The 26,262-nt window shown below is 37.4% G+C and overlaps 1 protein-coding gene across 4 annotated transcripts in view; it reads left to right on the forward strand.

Moving 5' to 3' along the window:
• Nucleotides 1-26,262, forward strand: part of LOC131682921 (putative fatty acyl-CoA reductase CG5065) — an 833,091-nt gene that overhangs the window by 241,368 nt on the left and 565,461 nt on the right. For all 4 annotated transcript variants that reach the window (XM_058964735.1, XM_058964737.1, XM_058964736.1 and 1 more), the window contains exon 2: nt 11,697-11,781. In XM_058964735.1, coding sequence (XP_058820718.1) covers nt 11,704-11,781 — 78 coding nt within the window. In that variant the 5' untranslated portion in view covers nt 11,697-11,703. The remainder of the gene's footprint in view (nt 1-11,696; nt 11,782-26,262) is intronic.

Below are 26,262 nucleotides of genomic sequence, written 5' to 3' on the forward strand. Positions count from 1 at the left end.
TAGATTTTTGCGTCAGTTAGTATTTTAGACCGTAATTATAATGCACGGATTCATTGCACGTAATATCAACAGCAAAACAAAATATTAGGTATCTGGTAGTATCTGTCGGAATCTCTGTCAATCTCTATGAAATTTTCAAGTAACAAGTAAGGTGTTTCCTCAAGTTTAAACAAGCGATTTTTGTGTGATAAATTATTCCTCATTATAACTTTCTTGAATGAGGTGTTTTATCAAAAAGGTAGTGTTGGGAAAATATCAAAATATCAATGTTCACAACAGAATCTTTTCATCGCCGATTTTCTAATAAAAAGTTCACTGATGTAAAATATCGCTACGGAAAAAATCGTCAGTGAACTTCAAGAGTGCCGATGTTTGGGAACATTATTCGGCTCAAGCAAATATCGGAAGAAGAAAATCATCGCTGGCGAACTTTTATATCAACGAAAATATAGAAAAAAGTTCGCCTTATGAAAACATCTTGCACGATCTTCGAACAGGGGATTTCCGAGGGATTTTCAAAGATTCCAAAAACCTGTAGATTAACATGATATAAAAAACTACGTTCTATAATATTACGGCGATAGCTCAATAGGATAAAGCGTCAGGCTACTTTAGTGTCAACGAAGCTTTCTTCAGAAGCCATCGTATAAAAAAAAATTCATCAATCGACAGAATTAAAATGGGAAAGAATTAAAATGGTGCTTGAATGGTATGTTGTCAAAATATATATATGGAAAAAGCAAATTCTGGTATGGTGGCCGGTTCTTAACAACCCGTTGTTTATATGACCAAGTATGAAAGTTATATATAGTTGAGCTAATGTATCTATAGTTGCATGTCCCATAGGAGCCGTAATTAGCAATGGCTATATTAATGGTAGTGGTAATGGTACAAGAAGTTTCACATACATAAATTGGTTAATAAACAATCTTAACATTTTTTTTATCATTTTTGGGATTAAATGCTTTCGTTTAATATATTGACATCGCCCATAGAACTTTTCATCGATTTTTTAGCAGAATTTTCACTTAAATATTCTAGTTCTTTGCACACATACCAAAGATACGTTGAACGATTTCCCATATTTGCAATTAAAATTCAAGGGCAGTTCATAAGCCACGTAGAACAACTTTCAACATTTTGCTTTTATTGCACTATATTATTAGTCTAACTAATGCTATCGTTGTAATGCAGTACAAGTGTAGATTTTCAAAAAATTTATATTAGAATTAGAACGAATTATTTTTTTGTATCGCTACGTCGCTCGAGAATAGCCAAAAAAGCGTAAAATATCTGGCTTTTACTGACCCAAGCATGACTAAAATGCGACTCACAGCTTAAGTGCGGAACTATTAAACTATTATGTATTTACTTTTTTAGCATTACTAGAGCATTCGAAATTGATAAATTTTGAGAAGAAAATGGAATATGTTGAGGATAATTAGTATTGTCTGATATAATATTACTAAATATCCATAAAAACTTATTTCATCAGGAATCAAATCCTATATTTCTGTTTATCAGAAAATTTTAATCACCTAATTGGACTAAGAATAAAAATCACGGTAGTGTACTCGATTCGAGGTGTATGCATGAATACTTACAGGTGAATTGATTAATATATGTATAGAATACGAAGTTTACGTTAATTTTTGGGATAAACGTAGATCGTATTCCTTTTTCGGATCGAAATGAAAACAAAAGCACATCCTCACGTCACGAAATCAACTATAGGTTCAAGGTTTACACAAGAAGATTTTTATTCGGTGAGGTCATAAACATTCTCTGATACATAAACTTAATATTTTAAGTTTTACAAATTATAAAATCACGGTAAACAGATAAACGTTCTTTGGAACAATTTAGTATGTACTGCAAAGACGGTGGATTTGCCATTTTGAACTTATTTGCTATACTCGTACCCGAACATGTTAGGTTTCAATTTTAATTCTCTCTCTTATTATTCCATCGCATGGAAATTCGAGAGAAAACCAGCTAATTTATTTAAATGATGGCACAGAAGAAAAATGCCGTCAAAAGATTCCAGAACTAATTATTGAGGGGTTACACCACTATAGAGCACGAAAAATAGGCATATTTCGGGAATTTATCTTGACGCAATAATGAGATGAATCGAGATCTTGTTTAACTTTCCGGCAGTGCACGCTTCTCTGAAAATCTAGCGAACCCGTCTTAAAGCATCAGCGGCTGCTCGTTCAGTGGGCCATAAGCGCGACTTCCAGAGGGTTAATGAGATATATAACATTACGTTATTACAAAAAAATGATTTATTCGAGTAATTTCGTCACAAGATGGCGGTTGTGCAGCACTTTCCCGTCGGGGAGTTTTTTTTTGGAAGGGGTCCACGGCCGGAGCTCTATGTCCCGTAATTTTTGATCCAGAGTCAAAAACCAAAGCTTTTTAAACTTCTTAGAACGACAACAAGCAGCATACGTAAGATTTTTTCTATGTCTTGATTTTTCGCGAAATGGCACATTTTTTAGTCGAAAAACGCTAAAAATGTGTTAAAAATCGACACAAAATTTGCATATTAAAAAATTATGCAATGAAAAAATTAAATCCCACGTACATCGCTGGAGAAAGTAATCTTGAACATGCTGTAAAAATTTTAGGCTGATCAAAAATCATTTGTTCGAGTTACATTTCCGGCCAGATCAAAAAAAAAATATTTCGAGAAAAACACGGTTAACGTTTTCAGTATACTCGAGGTATACATAAGAGGCGTTGCGAAAAAATTTGAATATTTATTTATTGTTTTCGCGATTCATTTTTTGGAATATCATTTTCAGCATCCTAAAGCACCAGTAAACAAAATTCAACTAATAAATAAAAATTAAATGTTTTAAAAAATCTACAGTGATGTAACCCCTTGAAAGCACTGTACCGGTCAAATAGAAGCGCTTCTAAATTGGCACGTCATTATTTTTAATAACGCGCTACAAAAAAAAAACAAGTAACAATGCGAATTCTCGTGAACGTTATCTTGTTTTATGTGGACTTTATCTCGAAAAAGTTGGACATCGGATAAGCCTCTTCTCGCGTGAGTGAGAGAGAATTACAATGCCTGCGTATGATAATAATCGAAAACGTGTGTAATACCAGCACATTACTTGTAATGGATCACTTTACTTTTTGGCGTCGCCAAATTCGCAATCAAAATAAGTTAACTTACCATTGAGTTATTCAGTCGAACAAATAATAGGCCGTTCCTAATGTGGATGTACAAATCCCGTCTTACATCTGTTACACGATTAATCTGATACTACAGATCATTATAAAACTTTGTTTATACCAGCCGATACATTGATACGTAAAACCTTTTCCTTGTTTGCCCCTAGGCTCGAATACTTCAGGTTTCCCACGATAGTGTAACAACACTCTATAAACTCGCAAGCTTTACCAAGCAACTATGAAATCTTCAGTAGAAAATCATATAAGCTTGAAATAAGCCACCGCCATCCACACAACACAACGCAACAACCTGTGCAAATTAAATCAATCTCACTCGCAATGCCGCTTGTAAGACGAAAACAAACCAAAGATCACACGCCAGTGAATACACGCCAGTGAAACCACGCCAGTGAATACACCACAGCGACTCTGGGGCGCGCGCTGTGGCGAATTTATCTGAGCGCGCCACAGAGAATTTCAAGAGCTCTTCTCCACACTCTAGCTCGTTCCAGTGTTGGGTGTATGAAAAATTACCTCTGCAATCAACGTGCGCTTACACATATCAAACACGGTGGTGTATATGAACGAAAGAGAAGCGCTCTCGTTTTGCTTGCCAGAGTGTGGGGAGTAATTTCAATTTCTCTTTACTGCACAGAGAATAGGGACATCACTGTTTACACATTAGTAGAATGTTTCGAGTTTCGTGAACAATCGATTAAAGTTTCGTTGGTGCGTTTTGACACGAAATGTGAAAAAAGTGTGTTTGAAAAAGTGTAGTAGATGTGAGACGAAAGTAATAATATGAATCCAAGAAGAAACTCCAAGTGATACTTTTGCACAAATCAAGTGCAATCGTTATTATTTTTCCAAAAACTCAATTGCAATTGGTAGTGGAATATTCTATCTTCCTTGAGTAGCAATTTGGTGAAAATCTTGCAAGGTTAGTGTATTGAAAAATGCATTTTCACCATGGTTGGTGCCTGATGCAGGGTTAGGCAGGGGAAGGAGAGAGGAAGGGGGTAGCCTGGCTTCCTTGTATAATGTCCTTAAATAAAGACCCTTGTTACAGTACATCTCTTCGAAAGCGAGCTTAATATGAAAGGAAATCTGAGGTTTATGACTGATTTCAGAACTCTTGAATTTTCTATTGGAATGTTTTCAGGCAGATATTTGATATTGATGCTATTAGACAACTGTGAAATCAAGACCAATAGATTAGTTACATATTAGGACCACATGCCGGCAATTTATCAAAATTCCTCATGATATTTACAACAACAGTTTATCTATGAACGGATCAGATAATTCTTATTGTAATAATGAATTAAATCAATTAATTTTTAACTTCAATCAAATATTTTTTTAGTGTGAGGGGGTGTATGGTGTTAAACCCTAAAGCCTTCTCTTGGCTACGCCGCCGTTGCTTGCAGTTATTTATTTCGCTTTTCATTTTCGAGATATGTTTCAGATCGATCCGATGGTTATAAATTTCATTCACACTACTTGGGGGTTTGTTTTCCTCCAGCTGTTATATGTAAAACTGTCAGTCAATTTAAACGTTTGAAATCGTGTTTAAATGGTCTGTATCGCGTTGAAACTTATTTCGGAGACGTACAATACCGGCTGGTATGAATCTACAAAACAAATAATCTGACCGAAAAGTTATTTTCGATTTGTTTTCCTCCACCTATCAGAAATTATGACAGGTGGAGGAAAACAAATCGTTGAACACACTAACACAGTTACAGATTGTCAAGTACTCTATCCCTGTAAAGTTCAGCCAGAAATGAACTGGAATTCTGGCTGGTTCCAGTTCGTATTCCGGCTCCAGTGACACAACCGATTCCAACTAGAATCGGTTGTGTCACTGGAGCCGGATTACGAACTGGAACCAGCCAGAATTCCGGTTCATTTCCGGCTGAGCTTAACTGGGATAACGTAAACTGAACTTTCGGGCTCATTGGTGACAGCATGGGGAAAGAGTAGCTGTTTACCACAACTGGTCTATCTCGGACTCGGGAGAAAAAGACAGCTTACAGAACAGAACGAACATAACATTCCAGAATTAAAATGTTATGAGATCCATGACATTTCCAGTCGCTGCTGCTACAGTCGACAGCTGCCGCCAGTTGTGTTGAATGGCTGTCTGCTCATTCGTGTCGTTCTCCGGTATATTTCGCAAGCCTGAGCGGGTCATATTGACCCCGATTTCGAACTCAGTTTTAAGACACATTTTCAACCAAATCTATATGAACTGATACTTAACCTTTTTAGGTGTTGGGGTCAATATGACTCCAAATGAACTTTCAAAATGCGTTAGCTTTTTTAGATTTGTACCTAGAAGTTTGGAATTTCTTGACTTTTCCTCTTTAATGTAGAGCAACAATTTTCAACAGAGTTCAAAATTTTAGCTCATCCGGAAACAAAAAAAAATTACGAATAAGGTGTTAGTAGGTCATATTGACCCCGATTTCGAAATCAGTTTTAAAACACAATTTTTAACCAAATCTATATGAACTGGTACTTTAATTGTTTGTTAGAGTTTAAATTTTCATTTTCTGGTAAATATTACCGTTTTTGATTTGGTTGGTCTGTGGGAATCAATGCCGAATGAGGTCATGTTTGGCGTCTATAGATGTATGCAGAACCATCATCATAAATCGCACGATTATTGGCAGAATACTAATTATAGACACAAACAAAACTAAAAAGAGAATGCATACATTAAATTTCGACATGATACGACCGATCTTGGACGTCCCGGATTACGATTCCGATGCCGATTTTGGCGGTCCAATAGTATTTCTCATAATATTGATCAAGCGACAATGTGGTCAATCAACGAAACTGATCCTAAAAATTTGTAATATGCTTGAAAGTTTATATAAAATCCTATCTAAAATAATATTGATACTCTGAGGCAAATACTAACCCTGGATTCTACGTGAAAATCATCCGGGTCATCCGTAAAAGTAGCAAGTTATACGGAGGTTTCAGATCTACCGGAATCGTAATCTGGGACATCCAAGATCGGTCGTACCATGTCCAAATTTAATATATTCATTCTCATTTTCATTTTGTTTATGCTTATAATTAGTATTCTGTCAATAAATCTGTGATTTATGATGACGGTTCTGCATACATCTATGGATGCCAAACATGACCTCATTCTGCACCGATTACCACTGACCAATCAGGGCAAAAAAGATGGGTGGGTAATATCAGAGACATAACCGGAGTGAAGTAGAATACACTTAGGATTATTTATATGAATATGTGGGTTATCAACGGGATTTTTCGGAAAAGGGAGGCTTCTAATTAATTCTTCATTAAAATAATGCTGGTCCTGAAAAGGACCGTTTATGTTCGCTTTGGCCAATTATGCGCTGGATTCGATTCTCGTTGGATGCTGCTGACTTCTGCTCTCTATTTCCGGATTGAACGATTGTCCATGGGTGCGATATTGACATGATTGGTGTTGCTGGGTCAATTAAAGAAAGATGGCGTTTGGTCCCGGGTTTCTTACAATAATATTGTATTGCGTCTACTATCTGCGTTTCGAAGGTCTATGTCTTCACCCTGTGAGAAATTCGCCGCTATCGGAAGCGAACGGTATTTTCCTCCCACAATAAAACAAACCAATGGTCCTTTTCAGGACCAATAAATCATATTGCAAGAATTTTTAATTGAAATCCATATCACTTCGGTTGTCAGATATTACATGCTCGTCTTTTTATTGGAAGTGAAAAGTACATAATCTGTTTGCCGATGAGAAAAATCTGCTAATTATTATCATAATTTGAATAGGTGAGCGCTGCTCAGGCTAGAAGTATGAGAAATAGCATTAACTGAAAATTTGCACTAATAATTCTTCACAAGTAGATTTTGTTAGTCCTGAAAAGGACTGTTTTGGCAACATTGCGGATGCGCGAGTTTACTTCTTGCTGGCGGTGATCTTAGGGGCGGCTTTCTTGGCAGGTGCGGCGGCCTTCTTTGGCTTGTTCTCTGCAGCCTTCGTTGGTTTGGCCTTATGTTTATTGCCAGCTGCTACCGCCTTTGCAGCGACAGCGCTGGCCTTCTGTTGCAGCCTGTTTTTTAGCCTTCTCATTACCTCCACCACGGTTTTTCTTCTCTCGATTTCTTCGGGTTTTTTCGCTGCAGCCTCCTTACTACTTATCCTTGGCCTTATCCTTGGCCGTCACTTTAAACGATGCGGAAGCGCCAGTACTCGTGGTGTTTTTCCTTTACAACAACCGTATTAAAATCCTACCTGCCAGTCTGGCGATGTCACACACACATGTAGTTGGCCTGGCGATGCTGCTGCTGTTTTACCGCTTATGGCGATGTCACACACATGTAGTTGGCCTGGCGATGCTGCTGCTGTTTTACCGCTTATGCTACTGCCACCGGAATCGGGAACATGTAAACGAATGACGAAAAATTAAAGTAAACCTTATATCTTATAGTCGTTGCATGGTTTAACGTCGCAAAAAAGGCGTGGCTAACTATGAAATGAAATACTAACATACGCGAGCCGAATAGTACTGGTCCAGATAATAATAGATTTCGGAAAATCAATTTTGACATTAAATAATATCCGAAAAATGTGCGATAAAACAAATAAACTGACCAATTGGACGGAAGCAAGAAAATACCTACAAAAATTTGAATCATAAAAGTGACATTGACGGAAAAATGCTTCGATCGTTTCTTTAACAACTGAAGATGCCGATTTGTTTTCCAACGTCAGTTATTTGCGCGGTGCTGTACGGAACAAATAGATTTTTGCGCGATTTGTTGGGAAATAATTAAAACAATTGTGTAGTAGATTCCGTAGAGGATACGATTACCGTAAATTTTGATAGTAATGATTTAGTAAAAGCATTAATTAGCCGTGCTTTGATTGGTGGTTTACTTGTTAACGCCGCCTTTCTGACGATGAACCACATCTGAGATAGGTAAAACGAATTGTCTATAGGAAAATGTTTTCAGTTTGCATTTGATCATCGTTGAAATCAGTTCGTTTGTCGTCGGCGACCCGCTTCGTTAGTTCCTGGAAGGAATACTTCTCGTTAGCAGCAGCAAACAAAGGTGCTCTCAAAATTGCCTCCATCACTAGACGTATACAGAAGTCGCATAGTTTTTGCAAGGAATCGGCGATATAATCACAAAAAACGGTCCTTATTAGGACCACAAAATCGTTCATAGAAGAATTACAAATGAAATTTCCTTTTCGTGCTTTGGAAAATAACTATTTTCTATAATAATATCCGGAAAATGCGCGATAAAACAAATAAACTGACCAATTGAACGGAAGCAAGAAAATACCTACAAAAATTTGAATTAGAAAAGTGACATTGAAGGAAAAATGCTTCGATCGTTTCTAAGTGTTTGGCAACTGAAGTTGCCGATTTGTTTTACAACGTCAATTATTTGCGCGGTGCTGTACAGAACAAACAGATTTTGCGCGATTTGTTGGGAAATAATCAAAACAATTGTGTAGTAGATTTCGTATAGGATACGATTTGTTACCTTTTGTGTGTAGTCCTACATAAGTCGATGGCATTACAGGATGTATCCACGAATAATATGGCTGGCTCACAAAAATGGTCGCATTTTTAATGTCATCGTGGTCGTGTCTTGTACACAACCCTTAAATTTTTCTTTATTCGTGCAAGTTATACATACGTACAAATCTTATACAAGATTCCTGATTTTTTTTCTGACTGATTGGTTTAAACATTGTGTATTTTGGTTAAGTACAATGAAAGTTACAAACTTCCAAAACGCGATCTTCGGTTTTTTTCCGAAATTTTGAAATGGGGCTTCTATTTTGAAACGTAGTCACACGACTAGTGGACTTGCTGAAACCGACTGAAATGACAATTCTTTCTGACCAGATTTGCGGCTTGGTTCATGAAATTAGCGGGAACCAATCAGGAACGAACTTCATTCAGATGATTTGAAATCGGTTTTTTCGCGTGTGTGTATGCTTTCTTACACCCATCTGAAATGAAAATGATGGCTTCTGCTAGTAGCACGTCTCAACACAAACAGATTCATCCGCCAGTCGTGTACAGCTCACAAATATTTCTCTGTATTGTACAGACATCCGTTCGCGCCAAGCAACCAAATACGAATGTTGATAGAAACAAATCTGTAGCGGACCTATATTTAAAACTTTTCATCATTTAAGTGTTCCGTTGGTGTACCATATTGACGGCTCTAGCCGAGATGAGCTGAAAATTATCACCATTTTCGGTAGTGTTTGAAAGATTTTTTAAAATACAGTATTTTCGGTATTATTGCATGTTATACATACTCCAAATTTTAATACTACATTGCAGAACATATTTTTAATAAAATTGCCTTAAACCTCAAATCATTCTATTAAGTATGACAGCCATATTGAAACGTTAAAGGCCGAACACGAAATTATTGCGACACCGAAAATATCATGCCAATTTTCTTATAATGTTTAAAATCAAACCAAAATTTTAGGGTAGTTTAATACATATATTTACTTCAAAAATCAAAAGAAAAGTTAATCGATAGAGCCTTGAGTGTAAAATTGAACGCTTTTTCGCTTGATGCCCTCCATCAAAGTCTTTACAGTGTCATCCGGTACCAGTTTCTCAGTTTTTTTCCATTTTCTTAACATGTCCTTCTCGTCTTTGACTGTCTTCTTGCTCTTCCCGCTTCATCATTGCCCAGTACTGCTCCACCGGGCGCATCTCCGGACAGTTTGGCGGATTCGTGTCCTTTGGAACAAAATGGACAAAATTGACCTCATACCACTCCAGGACACTTTTAGAATAGTGGCATGATGCCAAATCTGGCCAAAATAGCGGAGCTTCGTCGTGCCGCTGCAAGAACGGCAAAGGGCGCTTCTCGAGGCACTCAGATTTGTAGATCTCGCCATTTACTATGCCGTTTGTCACGAAAGGTTCACTCCTCAGTCCGCAAGAGCAGATGGCCTGCCAAATGAGATATTTGGAGGCAAACTTCGACATTTTCTTCTTCTTAAATTTGTCGTCCACATAGAACTTGTTCTTGTCGGTGAAAAACTCCAACTCCGGAATTTGCTTAAAATCGGCTTTTATATACGTTTCGTCGTCCATCACACAACAGCCATATTTTGTCTGCATCTTCTCGTAGAGCTTCCGTGCCCGAGATTTAGCCGTCGATTGTTGCCGGTAATATGTACCAGAAAGTGAAAATTTAAACTCTAACAAACAATTTAATCTTCTTTAGGTATTAACTTTTTGTTACGAATAGGGTGTTAGCGGGTCACATTGACTCCAATTTCAAACTCAGTTTCTAGACACATTTTCAACCAAATCTATATGAATTGGTACTTAAATTGTTTGTTAGAGTGTAAATTTTCAGTTTCTGGTAAATATTACTGTTTTTCACCTGTGGGAATCGGTGCCGAATGGGGTCATGTTTGGCCGATTCCGGCGGTATATTATTGTACCCCCAGAATTGGCATCGGACTCGTAATGCAGGACATCCAAGATCAATCGTATCATGTACATTTTAATATATGCAGTCTCATTTTTGTTTTGTTTGTGTTTATTATTAGCATTTTGTCAATAAACCTGTGATTTATGATGACGGTTCATCTATACATCTATGGATGCCAAATATGACTCCATTCGGCACCGATTCCCACTGACCAACGCGGTGAAAGCGGTAATATTTACCAGAAACTGAAAATTGAAACTCTAACAAACAATTTAAGTACCAGTTCATATAAATTTGGTTGAAAATGTGTTTTAAAACTGAGTTTGAAATCGGCGTCAATGTGACCCGCTAACACCTTATACGTAACTTTTTTTTGTACAGACCTACAGGAATGAGCGAAAATTGTGATCTCTATTGAAAATCGTTGCTCTCCATGAAAGAGGAAAAGTCAAGAAATTCTAAACTTCTAGGTGCAAAACTTAAAAAGTTATCGCAACACCTAAAGAAGGTTAACGCAACGTGAATAAAAATTTCACTTTAAAAATGTAGTTACCAAACCAATTCGTGTTTCCCTTGCGTACTCCAGAGTTTCCAATGTTATTTCGGTAAAAGACGCGATTCAACAGCATATTGAGAAATTATGAAAATTCAGCGAGTGACAGTGAATCTCCGCAGGCAGCTGTGATGAAGAACTTTCAATATTTTGAAATGAAAATATAGTTTAAATGTTGCATTATTATGTGCAAATTAAATTATAGACTATCACTCTCTGTATCGCAAAAAATATGAGAATCGACCTTTTTCACCGTAAATGCTTTACCCTGTGACACCCCCTTCCTCTCCCATAAAGTTCAAAGCTACCACTGCTCGTGGTAAATGTGGTGCGCTTTAGCATGCTGCAGCTTTTATATCTATTGCTAGGATCTTATTGAAAATTTGGAAGAATGTTTCGAAGGAATTTTACTTTCAGAAAAGGCATTAGATTACTTTGATGAAAAATGTAATTAAACCCTTTATTTTTGTTTTTCTTTTTTTAGATCCAAAATGTCTTTATCGCCTGTTCAAAAATGGTACTCTGGCAAAACCATATTCGTTACTGGTGGATCTGGATTCATGGGAAAGGTAAGAAATTGCGGTTTCTGTTGCAGCCTTCTATCAAACATTGGTTGAAAATTGACAAACATGGTGTGCAATTCCGCTTCTCTAAATAAAGGGTTCCTTGTAAAGGTAGAGTTAATAATTATAGCGACATTTTATATTCATTGGTAATTGGCAATAGTTATCAAAATAAAACAAACTTTTGCAGTAGTTCAAAAGAAGTATTTATTTCAGCTCAAATACGTCGGTTAAATGAATGAGTTAGAGTAAAATACTTGACATACTAAATACTTACAAATAAATACTTCGCTAGCAGGAGTAGTTTTTTTTTCTATGCGTATAACTAAGTGAAAACTAAACCGATCGTACATATGTTTAATTTTACTTTTTAATAAGAAGTTAAACTGTACTTTCAAATGTCTAACGGTATTGTTTTGACTACTCTTTCGAATAAAAACGTGTATTACAACTATTGGGTCTGGGTAACCTACCATGTCGGTATAGTTGTAATAATAGAGCTAGTGTTTTGCTAAGTATACAACTAAGTGAAAACAAAACCCAGCATGCATATTTTTACATATGCATTTTAATACTAAGTTGACCTGTACTTATCGATATCAAAAGGTATAGTTTTGGCTATTTTCTCGCATAAAACATGTATTACAACTGTTGGGCCAATCCGGTTTGCCATGTCGGTATATGTAGTTGTAATAGTAGTAGATTTTTTTCTAACTGTAAAACTAAGAAAAAACAAAACACAACATGTATATTTTTACATATGCAATCAGTTTAACTGCACTTTCCCGTTTCAAAAAATATAGTTTTGGCTATTTGTTCTCATAAAAACGTTTTTAACAGTTAAATGTGTGACAAGTCATTTCTTATAACTCTTATCACTCTCTGCGGATATTACATCGTTTGAGAACATTTAGAACTTGATGCTTCGCGATGTTTTTGATAACACATACTATATAGGATAGTGGCAGGACTCAGAGAAACGCTTAAATCAGTATAGGACATCAGTGCTAGACATCTCAAAGGCTAAACCAAATGAATGGAAAAATGGAAAAGACCCACCAATTAGACGTACAAACGAATTATTACTAATGCTCTGTTAATTACATATATAAATTTTTCAATCAATGCATTGTGTAGGGAGAACTGCGTGCGTGCATAGTGCAAACTTTACTTCGATATCGACTTTTTCTGAAAGTAACTTCCCAGTAGTATGATTGGAATTATTATTGATAATCATAACGCTAAAGAACACACAAAATCTCTAAAATCTCGTCAGGGAAAACATTATCATTACTGGAACATTTTTTCGCAAAACTAAATCTGTGAAGAATACTAAAAACTAATTTTTATTCTATAATTTTCAGTTCAGCAATTCAAGAGACCGTACTCATCGCAAGCCATAAAAATTAAACTGCATTGTGGAACAACGGTGACAACTCGGTATCATAAAAATAATACAATTAAGAATGTTCACATATGCCGTTACAACAGCATTATCAAATACTTTATAATTTTCACAACCTTATTAGGGAAAGCTTGTTTAAAAAGCTTTTGTAATATTGTATATTTGCCCAAAAATTTCTCAATCCGAAACATATAAACCCTTAAGTATACCAAATAATTTAGGATACATTTATATAAACTATCGCACGAATGGGAGTAGGCCTAGGGGCAGATCACTTGTGATGCATTTTTAAAAATCAGCGAAATTAAATGCATTTATTTCCATCAAAATAGAAATTCATAATGTATTTTGCGTTGCGTGCAATGTTGTTTGCGTTCCGTGTAAGGCGTCAAAACCCTACAGAAAAACTAGCCCTACATTTAACAAAACATCGAACAAAGTGGATCAGCGTAGGACGTTTGTTAAAGAAACTTTTCTGCGAGGGAGTGCAAAGCTGATGCAAAAATGTAAATTAAATGCATTTTTTCTTATTTGATGCAAATTTGTTATACATTCTTAGAGTGATCTGCCCCTAGGAGTAGGCTCGCCAAATTTCGAAAGAAGTTGATAAAATAATAGTAGTTTTCAACCAAACATTTGCTGTAGCTCGATACAATTGAAAAAAATATCCTCAAAAAATGGGTTGTACCGATTAATGTGGGACACAGTGAATAGTAAGTATAGCAAAGATCCGTGTTTATCAGCCCCATGGTGAATTTTAGGCTGACGAAATGGGGACATTTACTGATTCGGGACATATTTCTTTATTTTTTTAGAATAAACCGAAGCTGATAAAATAATCCCTTGATGTAATCTCATAACTATTTCTGAATATTTAATATAAATTTCCCTTAAAGAAGCTTGAAATTTTTATTTTTGCATATTTGCATCTGTAAGATAAAGAAAATATGCTCAAGAGATGATTTACTAGAAGTCAGCCTCGTTCGTCTACTAGAACCCATCAAGCATATTTTCATATGACGCTGACAATTGGCAGTATTCGAAGAACTTTCTTGTGTACGAGTATAGACTTTGTTACTACTTACTTGGACTCAGCGGCATAGTCTTCTATAATTCGGTTTCTGGAGGGTTTGGTGAAAATTGAACTTACTGTCCACCCTCTTCTTTGAAGTTTTAAAATTATTGAGAAGAGCTTTATCATAACAAGTAAAATCATAATAATTGATTTTAAAGGAAAATACAAATTGCCTAAAATATTTTGATATCCTGAGCACATGAAGCCATTATGTCTTCAAAAAGTGTTTTGAAATATTGCTCCTAAAAATGTTGCTGAATACATTAAATCTAGAGCTAAATTTATTTGAAGAGTAAATTCTCCATAAATACTTCTTGGAGGATGTAACGCCAAGATTATTTTATCAGATGATGTGCTGTTTAACATTTGTATAAAAATTGGCGGTTTCAAAATGAAGTGATCTTGACCTTAATTTACTGTTTTCGAAAATTTATTTTACCTATTCATATAATTGGTTATACAACAAAAATCAAAAACAAAAATCGATCAAGACCTGTTAGAGTCAAACGGAAAACGCCATTTTTCATAAATTCCCCTACTTTAGGAAAGTGTTATTCTCGTTATTAATTCTATAACGTTTTCGTCTCAACTCAGTGCATTTCCGAAATAAAAACATTTTCAGCAAATGTTGAAAGTTATGCAATTTTTCGGTGAGCAGTTCTAAGTGTCATAGACAATAAATCAACTCCAATTTAGCTTCTTATTAAAAAAGACCCTAATCAATATTACAGTACATCCCTTCATAAGTGAGCTCAATATGATAGGAAATCTGAAAATTATTATGGTTTTCAGCACTCTGTAATGAATTTCTATTATAAGGTTTTCATGCAGGTATTTGATATTGATATGATTACACAACTGTGAGATCAAGCCAAATAGATTAGTTGTAGATCTGAATCCCATTTCCACAATTTTTCAAAAGTCATCATGATGTTTAAAACAACAGGTTATCAAAGTCCTGATCAGATAATTGGAAAGATTATTAAATCAATCACCATCAATAAATTTTTAACTCAATCCTATTATTGTTTGGAAGGGGGGGGGGGTTGGTTTTAAACCCCAAAGCCTCCTTTTGGCTACGCCGTTGCTTGGAGTTATTTATATCGCTTTTCATTTTCCGAGATATGTTTCAGATCGATCCGATGTTTATAAGTTCGACAATTTGCAGTCAGAAGGATCGCGCAAATGAACGTTTTAGCACCTATAAGTGATCAAGTTCCATCTAGATAACTTGGAATTATTCGGCGGTTATTTCTAGCGATTGGAGATAGAAAAAGGAAATACGAAATTCACTTTATCGAAATAATATTTGGCTGTTTGGAACTAGTGCTAATTTGGGTACTAGTTTAGATACATCGTCTAACTAGACACCCAGATGGTGCTAGTTACTGACGAGATGAATTCGAAACACAAAAAATAAAACTTAATTTAAGTTAGGTTTTGTGCCCTTAATGCACAAAGTGGTTCAGTCCAATTTTCCCTTATGGGAATTTAAGATTGCGTAATGCCAGGCGTTTGGCTCCCGAGCCAAAAGACAAGAGTTCGTTTTCGCTTTCTCGTCAGCAAATCTGAGCCTCTGTGCTTGCTTCCCGGGACATCACTCGGGACAAGTCAGTTGCTTTGAACGTTCACATGTGTCGTGTGAACTGTTTGGAATTTTTTGTGTCTAACTAGTGCTAATTTGGGTACTAGTTTAGATACATCGTCTAACTAGACACCCAAATGGTGCTAGTTACTGACGAGATGAATTCGAAACACAAAAAATAAAACTTAATTTAAGTTAGGTTTTGTGCCCTTAATGCACAAAGTGGTTCAGTCCAATTTTCCCTTATGGGAATTTAATTTGCATAATATTTGGCTAATTTAAATGCTTTACTACTAAATTGAACAATAATTAGGGGGCAAAGGGTAATCCATAAACAACAAGCAATAACTTTTAAAGCAGATATTTAATGTCTTCAGTAAAGTTATTCGCAAAAGTGAGCTACAAATTTGCTGAAGACATCATATCAATACAATCACTTGCAACAAAATTTATGAAAATATCTCACTCGTAGGTGGATTAATCAGTAAAAAAAATAATACCAAAAGAAAGGCCATATTGCATCTATAAAATTCTCCGAATATACTATTGACCTAAAATTAGCCGTTTTGGCGTTAAAAATAGATTGCCTGTTTTTAGTCTTCTTTGTGGCTATGGGAAACGATAAAAATCTTTCGTTCATATTAAATGATAAATATCTCTTTTGATAATAGTCCGATTTCAACAATCCGTAGCTCATTCGAAAGGTATTCGTATAAGCAGCCTAAAATATATAAAGTGTTAATCTATGTAAACAAATTAATAGCGTTCTTACTGTTTGATAGGTCTTTCATTTAAAATTGGTTTGAATAAGATCGGTTCAGCCATTGCTGAGAAATACGAATGAGAGTTTGTTCGTTACATACACACACACAGACACACACAGACATTGTCCCAAATCGTCGAGCTGAGTCGATTGGTATATAAGACACGGCCCTCCGGGCCTAGGAAAAATCTTGAAAGTTTGAGCGAATTCTATACATTTTTTTTTATTAGAAATGTAAAACGTGTAGCACAACAATTGAATCAAATCAGCCTGCGATGTTGGTATAGTTGCGTTACCTGTTGCATTAGTTGTACTACAATTTCTGTTCATCCCAAACTGGTACGGATAGATGTTTTCTTTCCACTACTACTCACATATTCTTATTCTGGCTCAATTTTTAATCGCCTGCTCTCTCACTCCAGCTACTACTGATATGAGAGTTAAATTCACTTGACACTTGTGTTTCTATCTATTTTCTACATACATAGATTGGGAATATACAATATCTTTTTTCCATCCAATATATTGGGATTTTTTTACGAGTTTGACAACGTCAAAGTGACAACAAATTACGAAAATTACGTTCAATGGAAAAAATAAAAATAAGTACGGAGGTAGCCAGTTGCTAAATTGATTAATTATAGTTTTTTTTTAATTCGTTTATTTGGCACGGCTCAAGGCGTTAGCTTCACGGAGCCGTGGGTCTTTTATATATTTACATGATGTAAACAATAAAAATAATAAACAATTAATGCTAAGATCGATCCCGTACGCGCGACTTGCCATTGCGCGCGGAGATCCGTTTTCGTGTCGGGGAAATCCTTGCATTCACGTCAACTATATCATGGGGATCATTTGTATCTTTGTCGTCTTCGCACATATCCGGGTCATCATCGGGGTTACTGCTTTGATGTTCGCGATCAGGTGTCGCTCCCAACTTCTTTCCCTTTCGGGTCACGACCGTGAACCCTCCATCATTGCTAGTAGCTCCCTCGTTGCTAGAATTAGCTGTTGAGTTTGTGGTACTTGACGCGGCTTTCGCGGTTGTCATTATTGCTTGAACAGCAGCCACAAATTTGGCAAACGTTTGTGGCTCAGGGAATGATATTGGAGACTGAGTGTTGGTATTTCTTTCTGTAGATGAGCTTTTCTTAGCGGTTTCTGGGCAGGGTTGTCCGTAATGTGCCGTTTGTTCACAGAACTGGCACGTGTTAGTTTGTCCTTGATATGTACATAGAGTTCGCTGTATAATGGTATCACCCCCTTCTGTTGTGTACTGGAGGGTAAGGTAGGAGCGAATGGGTTGGTCTACCCGTATTCTCACCACAAAAACACCATTTGAAATACCTGGAAAGTAGTTCCTCCACGTATCCTCCGTGATTGATTCCACTTCTCCGAAATACGACATGAATCTTTTAATGGCCACTTTGCAAGTACGTGGTGCCAAATCATGTAATTTAACTTCCACGTTTCCGTTATCCATATACACAGGGATCTTGATGTTAGCGGTGTCACAATCCAGCACGTGTTTCAAGTTGTTTTGCGAAATAAATCTTTTCGTCTGGACGAATTTGTTGAACGTTATCAGCACCGCGTGTCTGACGTGCTCCAACTGAATGAAACTGACGTCTGAAAACCGCAAATGTTCCACATCACCAATACTCGGTCTTATGCGGAAAGACCGGAAGTCAATGGCCACCGTGTTGGCCCGAAGAATCACATTTTGTTGTTGAGACTCAGTCATATTGATAGAATAATAGTAACGGTTCCCTTTGTTCTTCAGACAAAGCACACAAGAAAAAAGCAACTGCTTGCGCTGGCTTGGGTAGCAGCAGAGAGCACACTGGTATTGTGACTGAGGCCTTTGGTGGTTGAGAATAGACTGATTAATTATAGTTGTCCTCGTTTATTATTTTTACTCTATACAACTTTTAACCAACAACAAAAAAGCACATTTAACAGGCCGACAATGTTACTCGGGCACCCGCCAATTAAAAGGTTAAAAAATATGGCGGTTTTAGCCGATTTGAACACTTTTGAGTGTTTTGAGTTAAGAATCTCACCATCTTTCAGATTCCGTGAAAATGAAACTGTCGAATTCGAATGGTTCCCGAGAATTCGGAACCCTCCCCCAGCCCAGACTCCGGTATTGTGACACTAGTCAGTGGAATACTGGCAAAATGGGTATCAAAATTGTTGCAATTGTTTTAGATATCTGTTATTCAACGTTACGGGACCATGACACTGTTCGTTTCGGAGTCAAATCACCAAATGATTTCAGGACCCTAAGATGCAGTCTTCTGAGGCAATTCCATGAATTTTGATATCCGTATTGCCAGTATCCAATTCACAAATGATGTTCCAATACCGGAGCATTCCTCCGAAACATCCGAAATCTGATTCATTTTCACAGAATCTAAAAGTAGATAAGTTGCTGAATCTAAAACATCTAAAAGAGTCAAAATCGGTTAGAAAATGCCGCATTTACGAGCATTTCAGTTTTTGGCTACCCGGGTACCCTTGCTGGCCTGTTACGGGGTAAAAAAATCTAGAAATTCTCAGACCCCCGTTTTCCCTTTCATCAATTTTATTCCCCAAAAAGCTAAACTTGAGGATGTTCTGAGATGTCACTAAATACCAATCCCCAGCTTGGAGAAGAACACTGGAATTTCACGATTTAAATATGAAAGGGTACCCGGGTACCCTGTCGGACAAAAAACTGGTAAACTAACAAACTGAAAATAAATTAATATTTTTTATGCTATATATTCTATTAAACTATTAGAATTTGATAATGTTTAATATTCGAATCATTATATTTGTTAAAATGGTACTAAATAATCCATGTGGATGAGCGAAAACAGATATTACAACTATAGGAACATAGACTTACAACTATAGGAACACTATCACAACTATTGGGTCTTACACATTTGCACATTAACATTTTGCAAAAAGTAGAGGTTTCATATAAATACAAATACAGAGCATATATAAGAATATTTGAGTTAGTTTACTTATAAAATTGTTTAGGCGTTGGCATCCACTATTGGGTCATCTCCCCTAGCTTTGTTATTTACGAACGGATTTCCATCTGGTTATCACCAAACAATTCGGAATTAACTGAAATTATGTTTTATTGCTTTAGTGTTTTGGTATTTCAATAGCACACTATTGAAAAACAAGCAAAAATGAACAGATCTCGAAAACGTGAAAACTCCCATATGCCAGTCAATCTATCAATCGTCAATAGGGAGGAGCTTAGTGATTCAAATGAACATGAAAAGTTATAAATAAATGTCCCGCGTGCCTGTTTGAATCAGTTGTTGCTCTTTTGCCAGACAAGTAACATCGTGCATATAGCGTCCCGTACGACAGATTTGAGCACCCAGCACACTACGCTTCTATGAATGACGTCATCCTCGACTATTTAAAGAATATCATTCCTCGAACGACTTCATTCTCCCGTCGAACGTCGGGCCGTAAAGAACAGCAGTAGCAATCATGCATGTTGACAATGCGCTGCGATGAGTGCTGCATTTGATCACTGCTACCGCTCGGGGTGATCCGATGTAAATAGCGCGCGGCTGGAAGGGTTGGCAAACCTCAGTTGACGCTGACTAATTGTTCCATTCTGCATGTTATTATTGTTAAAATAAAAACCCTTTTAAGGGCTATAACAGTAACAAACAATAAAGAACAAAATGGAATATTTCTATTCATTGACAGCGATAAACCAATTGCGCAGTTTATATTCGTTATTTATTGCTTGCGCGCAGGCCCGTGCGCAGAAAATTCTCAAGGGGGGTTTTGATTTTTTAACGTTTATTTTAAAAGAAACGTACAGAAACCCTCAAACTTTGAAGATTTTTTCAGAGGCCTGAACCTAGTCTTGTGAACCAAACGACTCTGCTCAACAAATTGGGTAAATGTTTGCATAGTGGTCGGAAACCACAAACACGTGAACTTAATTCACTAGAGGCCAAACCATCGAATATATTCACAGGTTATCTTTGGACGAATTAGGCATGGCTTACTACGATCAAATTAAAAAAAAATAACTTTTTATGCTGACGAGGTAGAAAGTTGGCGTCTTTTCACAAAGTTTTAGAAATGCTCGTAATAAAGAATTTTGTTGAACTAGTTGAACTTGTAGGATTTAATGTTATCGATTTGTAAAGCGTTCTCTATGGCAACACCCCCATATTTAGTTTTTTTATATAACTTTTTCCACTGTGACTTTTCGTGCAAACCGTGCTCCAGACAAATGTGGAGGCATTAAAACCACATAATATTGTTGAAAACTGTAAGTAAAAATACCCAAGTAAAAAAACATTGCAAAATGAGCTTAAAACCTTCATACCTTTATTATGCGTATTCCGGACACTGAAAATATTGCCTTCTGGTCCATTTTGGTTTGCACCTTTCTCTCTTATACGCAATTGAACTTAGTGTAAAAAAATTTAAAATTCTTCAACAACTCTAAAACGAATGAGTATTTTTACAAGAGGTGTGCGCCGCGCCGCCGATTTCAGGTAAATTTTTTATATGCAGTATTCAACGATATTTTTACATGCAGTCTTCAACAATAATTTAATTTTTACATGCAGTCTTCAACAATATTATGTGGTTTTAGTACCTCAACATTTGTCTGGAACATCGTTTGCACGAAAAGTCACAGCAAAAACGCTATATTAAAAAGCAAAGTTTAAGGAGTTTGCCTTAGAAAACGCTTTATAAATCGATAACATTAAGTCCTACAAGCTCAAGTTGTTGAACAGAATTCTTCATTATGAGCATTCCTAAAACTTTGTCGAAGACACCAACTTTCTACTTTGTCAGTATAAAAGGTTAATTTTTCTTGTTCAATCGTAGTATTCCTCAATTTAATTTTTATCAGATTGTGGGGAAAATTCTTACGAACAATTCCTCCAAAGATACCCTATGAATATATTCAATGGTTTGGCCTCTAGTGATGTTTTTGGCATTTCCGACCACTGTGCGTTGCCTGCTGGCTCGTGGTGGATTCGGATAGGTTTGTAGTAGTTGTTAGGCCAACCGACTAAACTTACACCTCTTGTACCCCGTAATCCTCATCCATCCGGGGCAACCGTTAAGTACTGCTTTAGTAAGGATTGTGTTCTTGCTTATTTTGTTTTGTGTTAATTGTCATGTTTTTATCCATAGCTATTTTTCCTTACTTGCTGTCAAATTTTCCTTACTTGCTGTCAAACCTTCGCGATATATCTCACCTGCTCAGGTCTGCTGCAAATATCGTACCCTGTTGGACATGAACCGAACCGGGGGTGTCGACCATAAGAATTTACATCTGTTTACAACCACCTTCGCCGGGTTTCTTGTCCTTCTTGGTGCTAGTCGTTCCTATTTATCTGCTAGCTGGTGCTGAGAACTTCTTGGCGGCAGTATTTCACCTTATACCGATGCCCATTTTCACGATCCATTTCGATGCAACACTAACGGATTAATCATCGGCGGTAAAATTTCTCTAGGCAACGATATCCCGATTTTCTCCAATTTCGTGTTTTTCCTCCATAACTGCCGTTGATAGCCCACTGACCGACATCTGCTGTATACTCACTACTTTTGCTTATACGGAAGCTTGTCGAAACGTTAACCTATCCTTCAGGAAAGCCGTCCAACTTGACATACATCCCTTTCCAGCCACCCTCGCAAAGTTTCGTCCTTGGTTTCTTCATTGCCTTGTTTCTAGAGTAACCGAACTCAAATGACATTTTATGTGTCCAAACGGTTTGCAGTATATTTTTTCCTGGGCAGTAAAATAATAAATTTTTAAAAGTAATTCAAAACGCTCATGGGGGGGGGGGGGGTTGAACACGGGCCTGCTTGCGTGTACATTGTGCTTTTCACCGAAGATTAGCATGCGACGAAATCAATTCAAAATAGCGAAAGAATTGAAAATATACCTGTTAGCTCCATCTCCCCAGTTTAAAACAAACATCTAGAAATATATAGGCTCTGTTGGTCAGGTATCGGACGGTCATAAATTGACAGTTCATGGATTTATTCACCCCTTCACTACCTGTTGAGCGAAAATCGGAAATTATTTGTTACTATTTTTTTGGTACTCATTTAATTTATTATTTAGTGTGCCTTTTTGATGCCTACGATACGAAATTGTTTGTGCACTGATATGATATGGACTGCTTGTGCGATAGGCACCGATCTTGTAGGTAGAATTGACTGTTTCACTTGTGCGGGACGATTTTTTGCTTCTGCTCAGGGCGAGATATGAAGACACTCTGATGCATTGATTAAAGCTTAGCATACTATTTGCTTTATTTAATATTGTACTGTAATGTTCCACAAATGTGAGGTTGGAGTCCAAGATTATGCCTATATCTCGAACAATTTTTCATTTTTCTACATGTTGGTTTCCTCCAACGAACCACGAGTATTTGAGATTCGAGTGTGTATCTTCGTCGCGAGCGGTTGACTCTCGTAGCGCTCCCTTCGCGTCGGTTATTTTTGGTTATTTACGGCACGGTTTACTGCCTTTTGGTTGTCGAAAGTGTGAATAACGGTGCAATTTGGCGATAATACAAAGTGAAGTGGCTTATAAAAGCATTTTTCGACTGACGCGAGGTGTGACAGTTTGTGAAGGTCTAATTTCGGCAAATGAAAAAGAGTTTTCCTCGCATTACGGGCCGTCGATTCCCGATGCAAGGACAGTGGGAGTGCACAGAAAACATCTAGAAACACGGTGTACTTTCTAGAAGTAGTGAAAAGTGGTTTTTCGGAAAATAAAGTTCGATCCGAAAAGTGAAAAAGTGCGGCGATAGGGAAATTTGACATATTCAAATAATTGGTGTTTCACCAGCGACTAGCGACTACCAGGTGTCGCCCCAAAATTCTTCACCTGAAAAATAGGTGGCAAACCAGCCGATCGGTGCTCAGTTGATTTCCTCCGCGTCCCTTGTCACCGGTGTCGGCGGTGCTATCTTTGAATATTCTTGGATATTCAACTGTTTTTATTGCTTTCTTATTTTATTGCAAATGAGTAGAGGTTTTGATTCTTTTATGTTCGGGATTGCAGATGTTTTGTCGCATGTAAGTTTTGGGCGTTCGTTGATGTGATGGCACTGTAAAAACACGTATCCGGCGGTCGGCTGACTTTTCTTTGGACTGAGCAAACTGATTTCTATGTTTGTTTGGGGTTTGTTTTACCAACGGGGGAACTGATCCACAGAACATCCGATGTGCTTAGGGAGAACATATGGCCTTGTTTGAGTGAAATGATGACTTCAATCATGTATAATGTTTGAGAATTGTCAGTTCGCGAGAGGGATCAGGGACCGGTTGGCAATTACCTTCAGTGTCCGCACGAAGAATAAGTGTTTTTCTGTCATGTTCATTGGTTAGCGTTCAATTCTATCTCATGCCCCCACGCGAGTCTGGGTATATTGATGACATTTGGTCCTTGGACAGGCGACGACTGGGTGCTGTTGGCCTTCTGCCGGTGGTGACAGAGTGAGCTGGTGCGAGCGGATCTGGCCGGGAAGACAATACCGTAAAGACGAATTGTTGTTCGGGGGTTGGCTCCAATGGGACTTTGATTTGACTGGTGTCGATGATCGCGGGTCGATGCGTACTGAAGGTTCGCCGCATCTGTTTTGGTGATCTTGCAAGTCTAATTTCATGTTCCGTTATTGGTAACAGGCCCGTGCATCGGGTTAACGATTTCCCTTCAATGTTCGATATAATCGTTCGTATACGTGTTCACAAACAATCCAATAAGGAAAATAGGAAATACTTTCGTTGATTTATAACATCTCGAACTATCATAACTCTTTGTCTGTATAACGTATTATCACTCGGTAGTTTGCAACCCAAAAATATATCGTAGAGACGGAATAGCAAAATTAGTCCAAATAATGTTGCAATAAATAGTCCGGCCCATTACGCATATAAGATTAGCTTTTCTAGGCAATACTCCCACGGTCGGCTGTGTGGGGTTGGAAGCGAATCCTAGACCCTATTCCCTTCCAAACCACTAACTCCGCGACACCTATGGAAGAGTCTGATGAACCTTCTGTATAAGATTCCGCATTTTATTCAAACGATCGCCGGGTAAAATCAGCACCGACACGATAGAAACCACGAACAAATTCGTCGCGTGATTGAATATTATTAAAAAATATAAGCAGTGCTCCTTATAGACGGTTTTCCGGAGTTGAAGGTACTCATTTTGCTAATCGTATTAATACAACAAATGATAAATTTCCCAAATTCTCGGCAGCCGGCTGCCCAGAGCAATTATTACATGATAACGCTACTGACACATTTACTAACAACTCTCCCCTTCCCGTGATACATGTGGAGATGCAGAGGATTCCTCGGTCTCTAGTAGCAACATGTATCGGACTAACATTCCTTCCTTTCCCAGAAGATCTGCATTCGGACGTGGCCGGCGTCGGTATTGATCAGCATGCAGGGATCAGAATAGATTGTACAATGTGGCTCATCATGTTATTCCCAAGCATGTTGTTCCAATGAACATTTTGCAACCTAATCTGGTTCTGGTCAATAACGGAGTAGCAACTACGGGCGATCTCTTATGCTTATGCTTATGCTTATGCTTATGTTGGTTTCCTCCAACGAACCACGAGTATTTATCAACGTGCATCACCATCAACCACCTGTTGCTTTATTTACTACGTCAAGCTCACATAGAGCCCAGCCACATACCATCGATAGTGTCAATGTATGTCATAGAAATATGCATCAATTTTAAAATGTCAGGAGACGTCCACAGGAACATATTCCTCTGGTTCCCTACAAAGCTCCCTGCACTGATGCTAACAGTAACAACCCTAGGATCACTGTATTTTCTGATAATGTTATTCACCCTCCCAATATATCTCCAGCCAGTAGCATATTACCCACACACCCCGTAACGAGGTATACTTTTGCTGTAGTGCACCCCGTTCCTTATGAGAAATGGTTCTATATTACTAAATTCCTACCTCAAAATCTGAAACGAATATCATTCGCTATGTAGCTGATTGTGCCAACTGTAATCCCAATCTTATTCGATGTCATAAATGTCAGGTAGTATTACAGTGTATCCAACTCATTGCCCGTTCCGTGTACATAACACAGCAATCGGTCGCAAACGATGAGTTAAGCAACACGATATGCAAGGGTACCAACCACGACGAACAGATACTACGCAAACAGCAGAACAGTCTTAACCATTGGAGTGTGAATAGTTCGAGAGGTAAGTCGTGTAGGCCCCGTTCTGGGCGACTCTCCGGTTTGGTAAATGGCGACTTTCACAATTGGCGATCCTTACAGTTAACTGAGGAAAAAACACTATTTGTCATAACGGAGAATCGTTCAACACGTGGTTTATATCTAAGTGATCAGTTTCGAAGAAAAAATGTGAAAATGGTGTGAGTGGAACAGTGGCGAGAACAAAATCAGGAAAAGTACCACTTATAGCCACGTGGTAGCGTTAGGTAAACCACGCCGAAGGCGGCCTTTTTTCTTGTCTTTGGTGTCCTTTTAGTTCGATCCGAAAAAGATAAACTATAAAAGACGAGATGGATGTGTTCGTAAAGGAAATAAGAAAGTTTGGTGTAGTGTCCCATTCGAAGAAGCTGTTGGTGTTAGTGATT

Source organism: Topomyia yanbarensis, chromosome 2, assembly GCF_030247195.1.
Source record: "Topomyia yanbarensis strain Yona2022 chromosome 2, ASM3024719v1, whole genome shotgun sequence".
In the NCBI taxonomy this organism is placed as follows: Eukaryota; Metazoa; Arthropoda; class Insecta; order Diptera; family Culicidae; genus Topomyia; species Topomyia yanbarensis.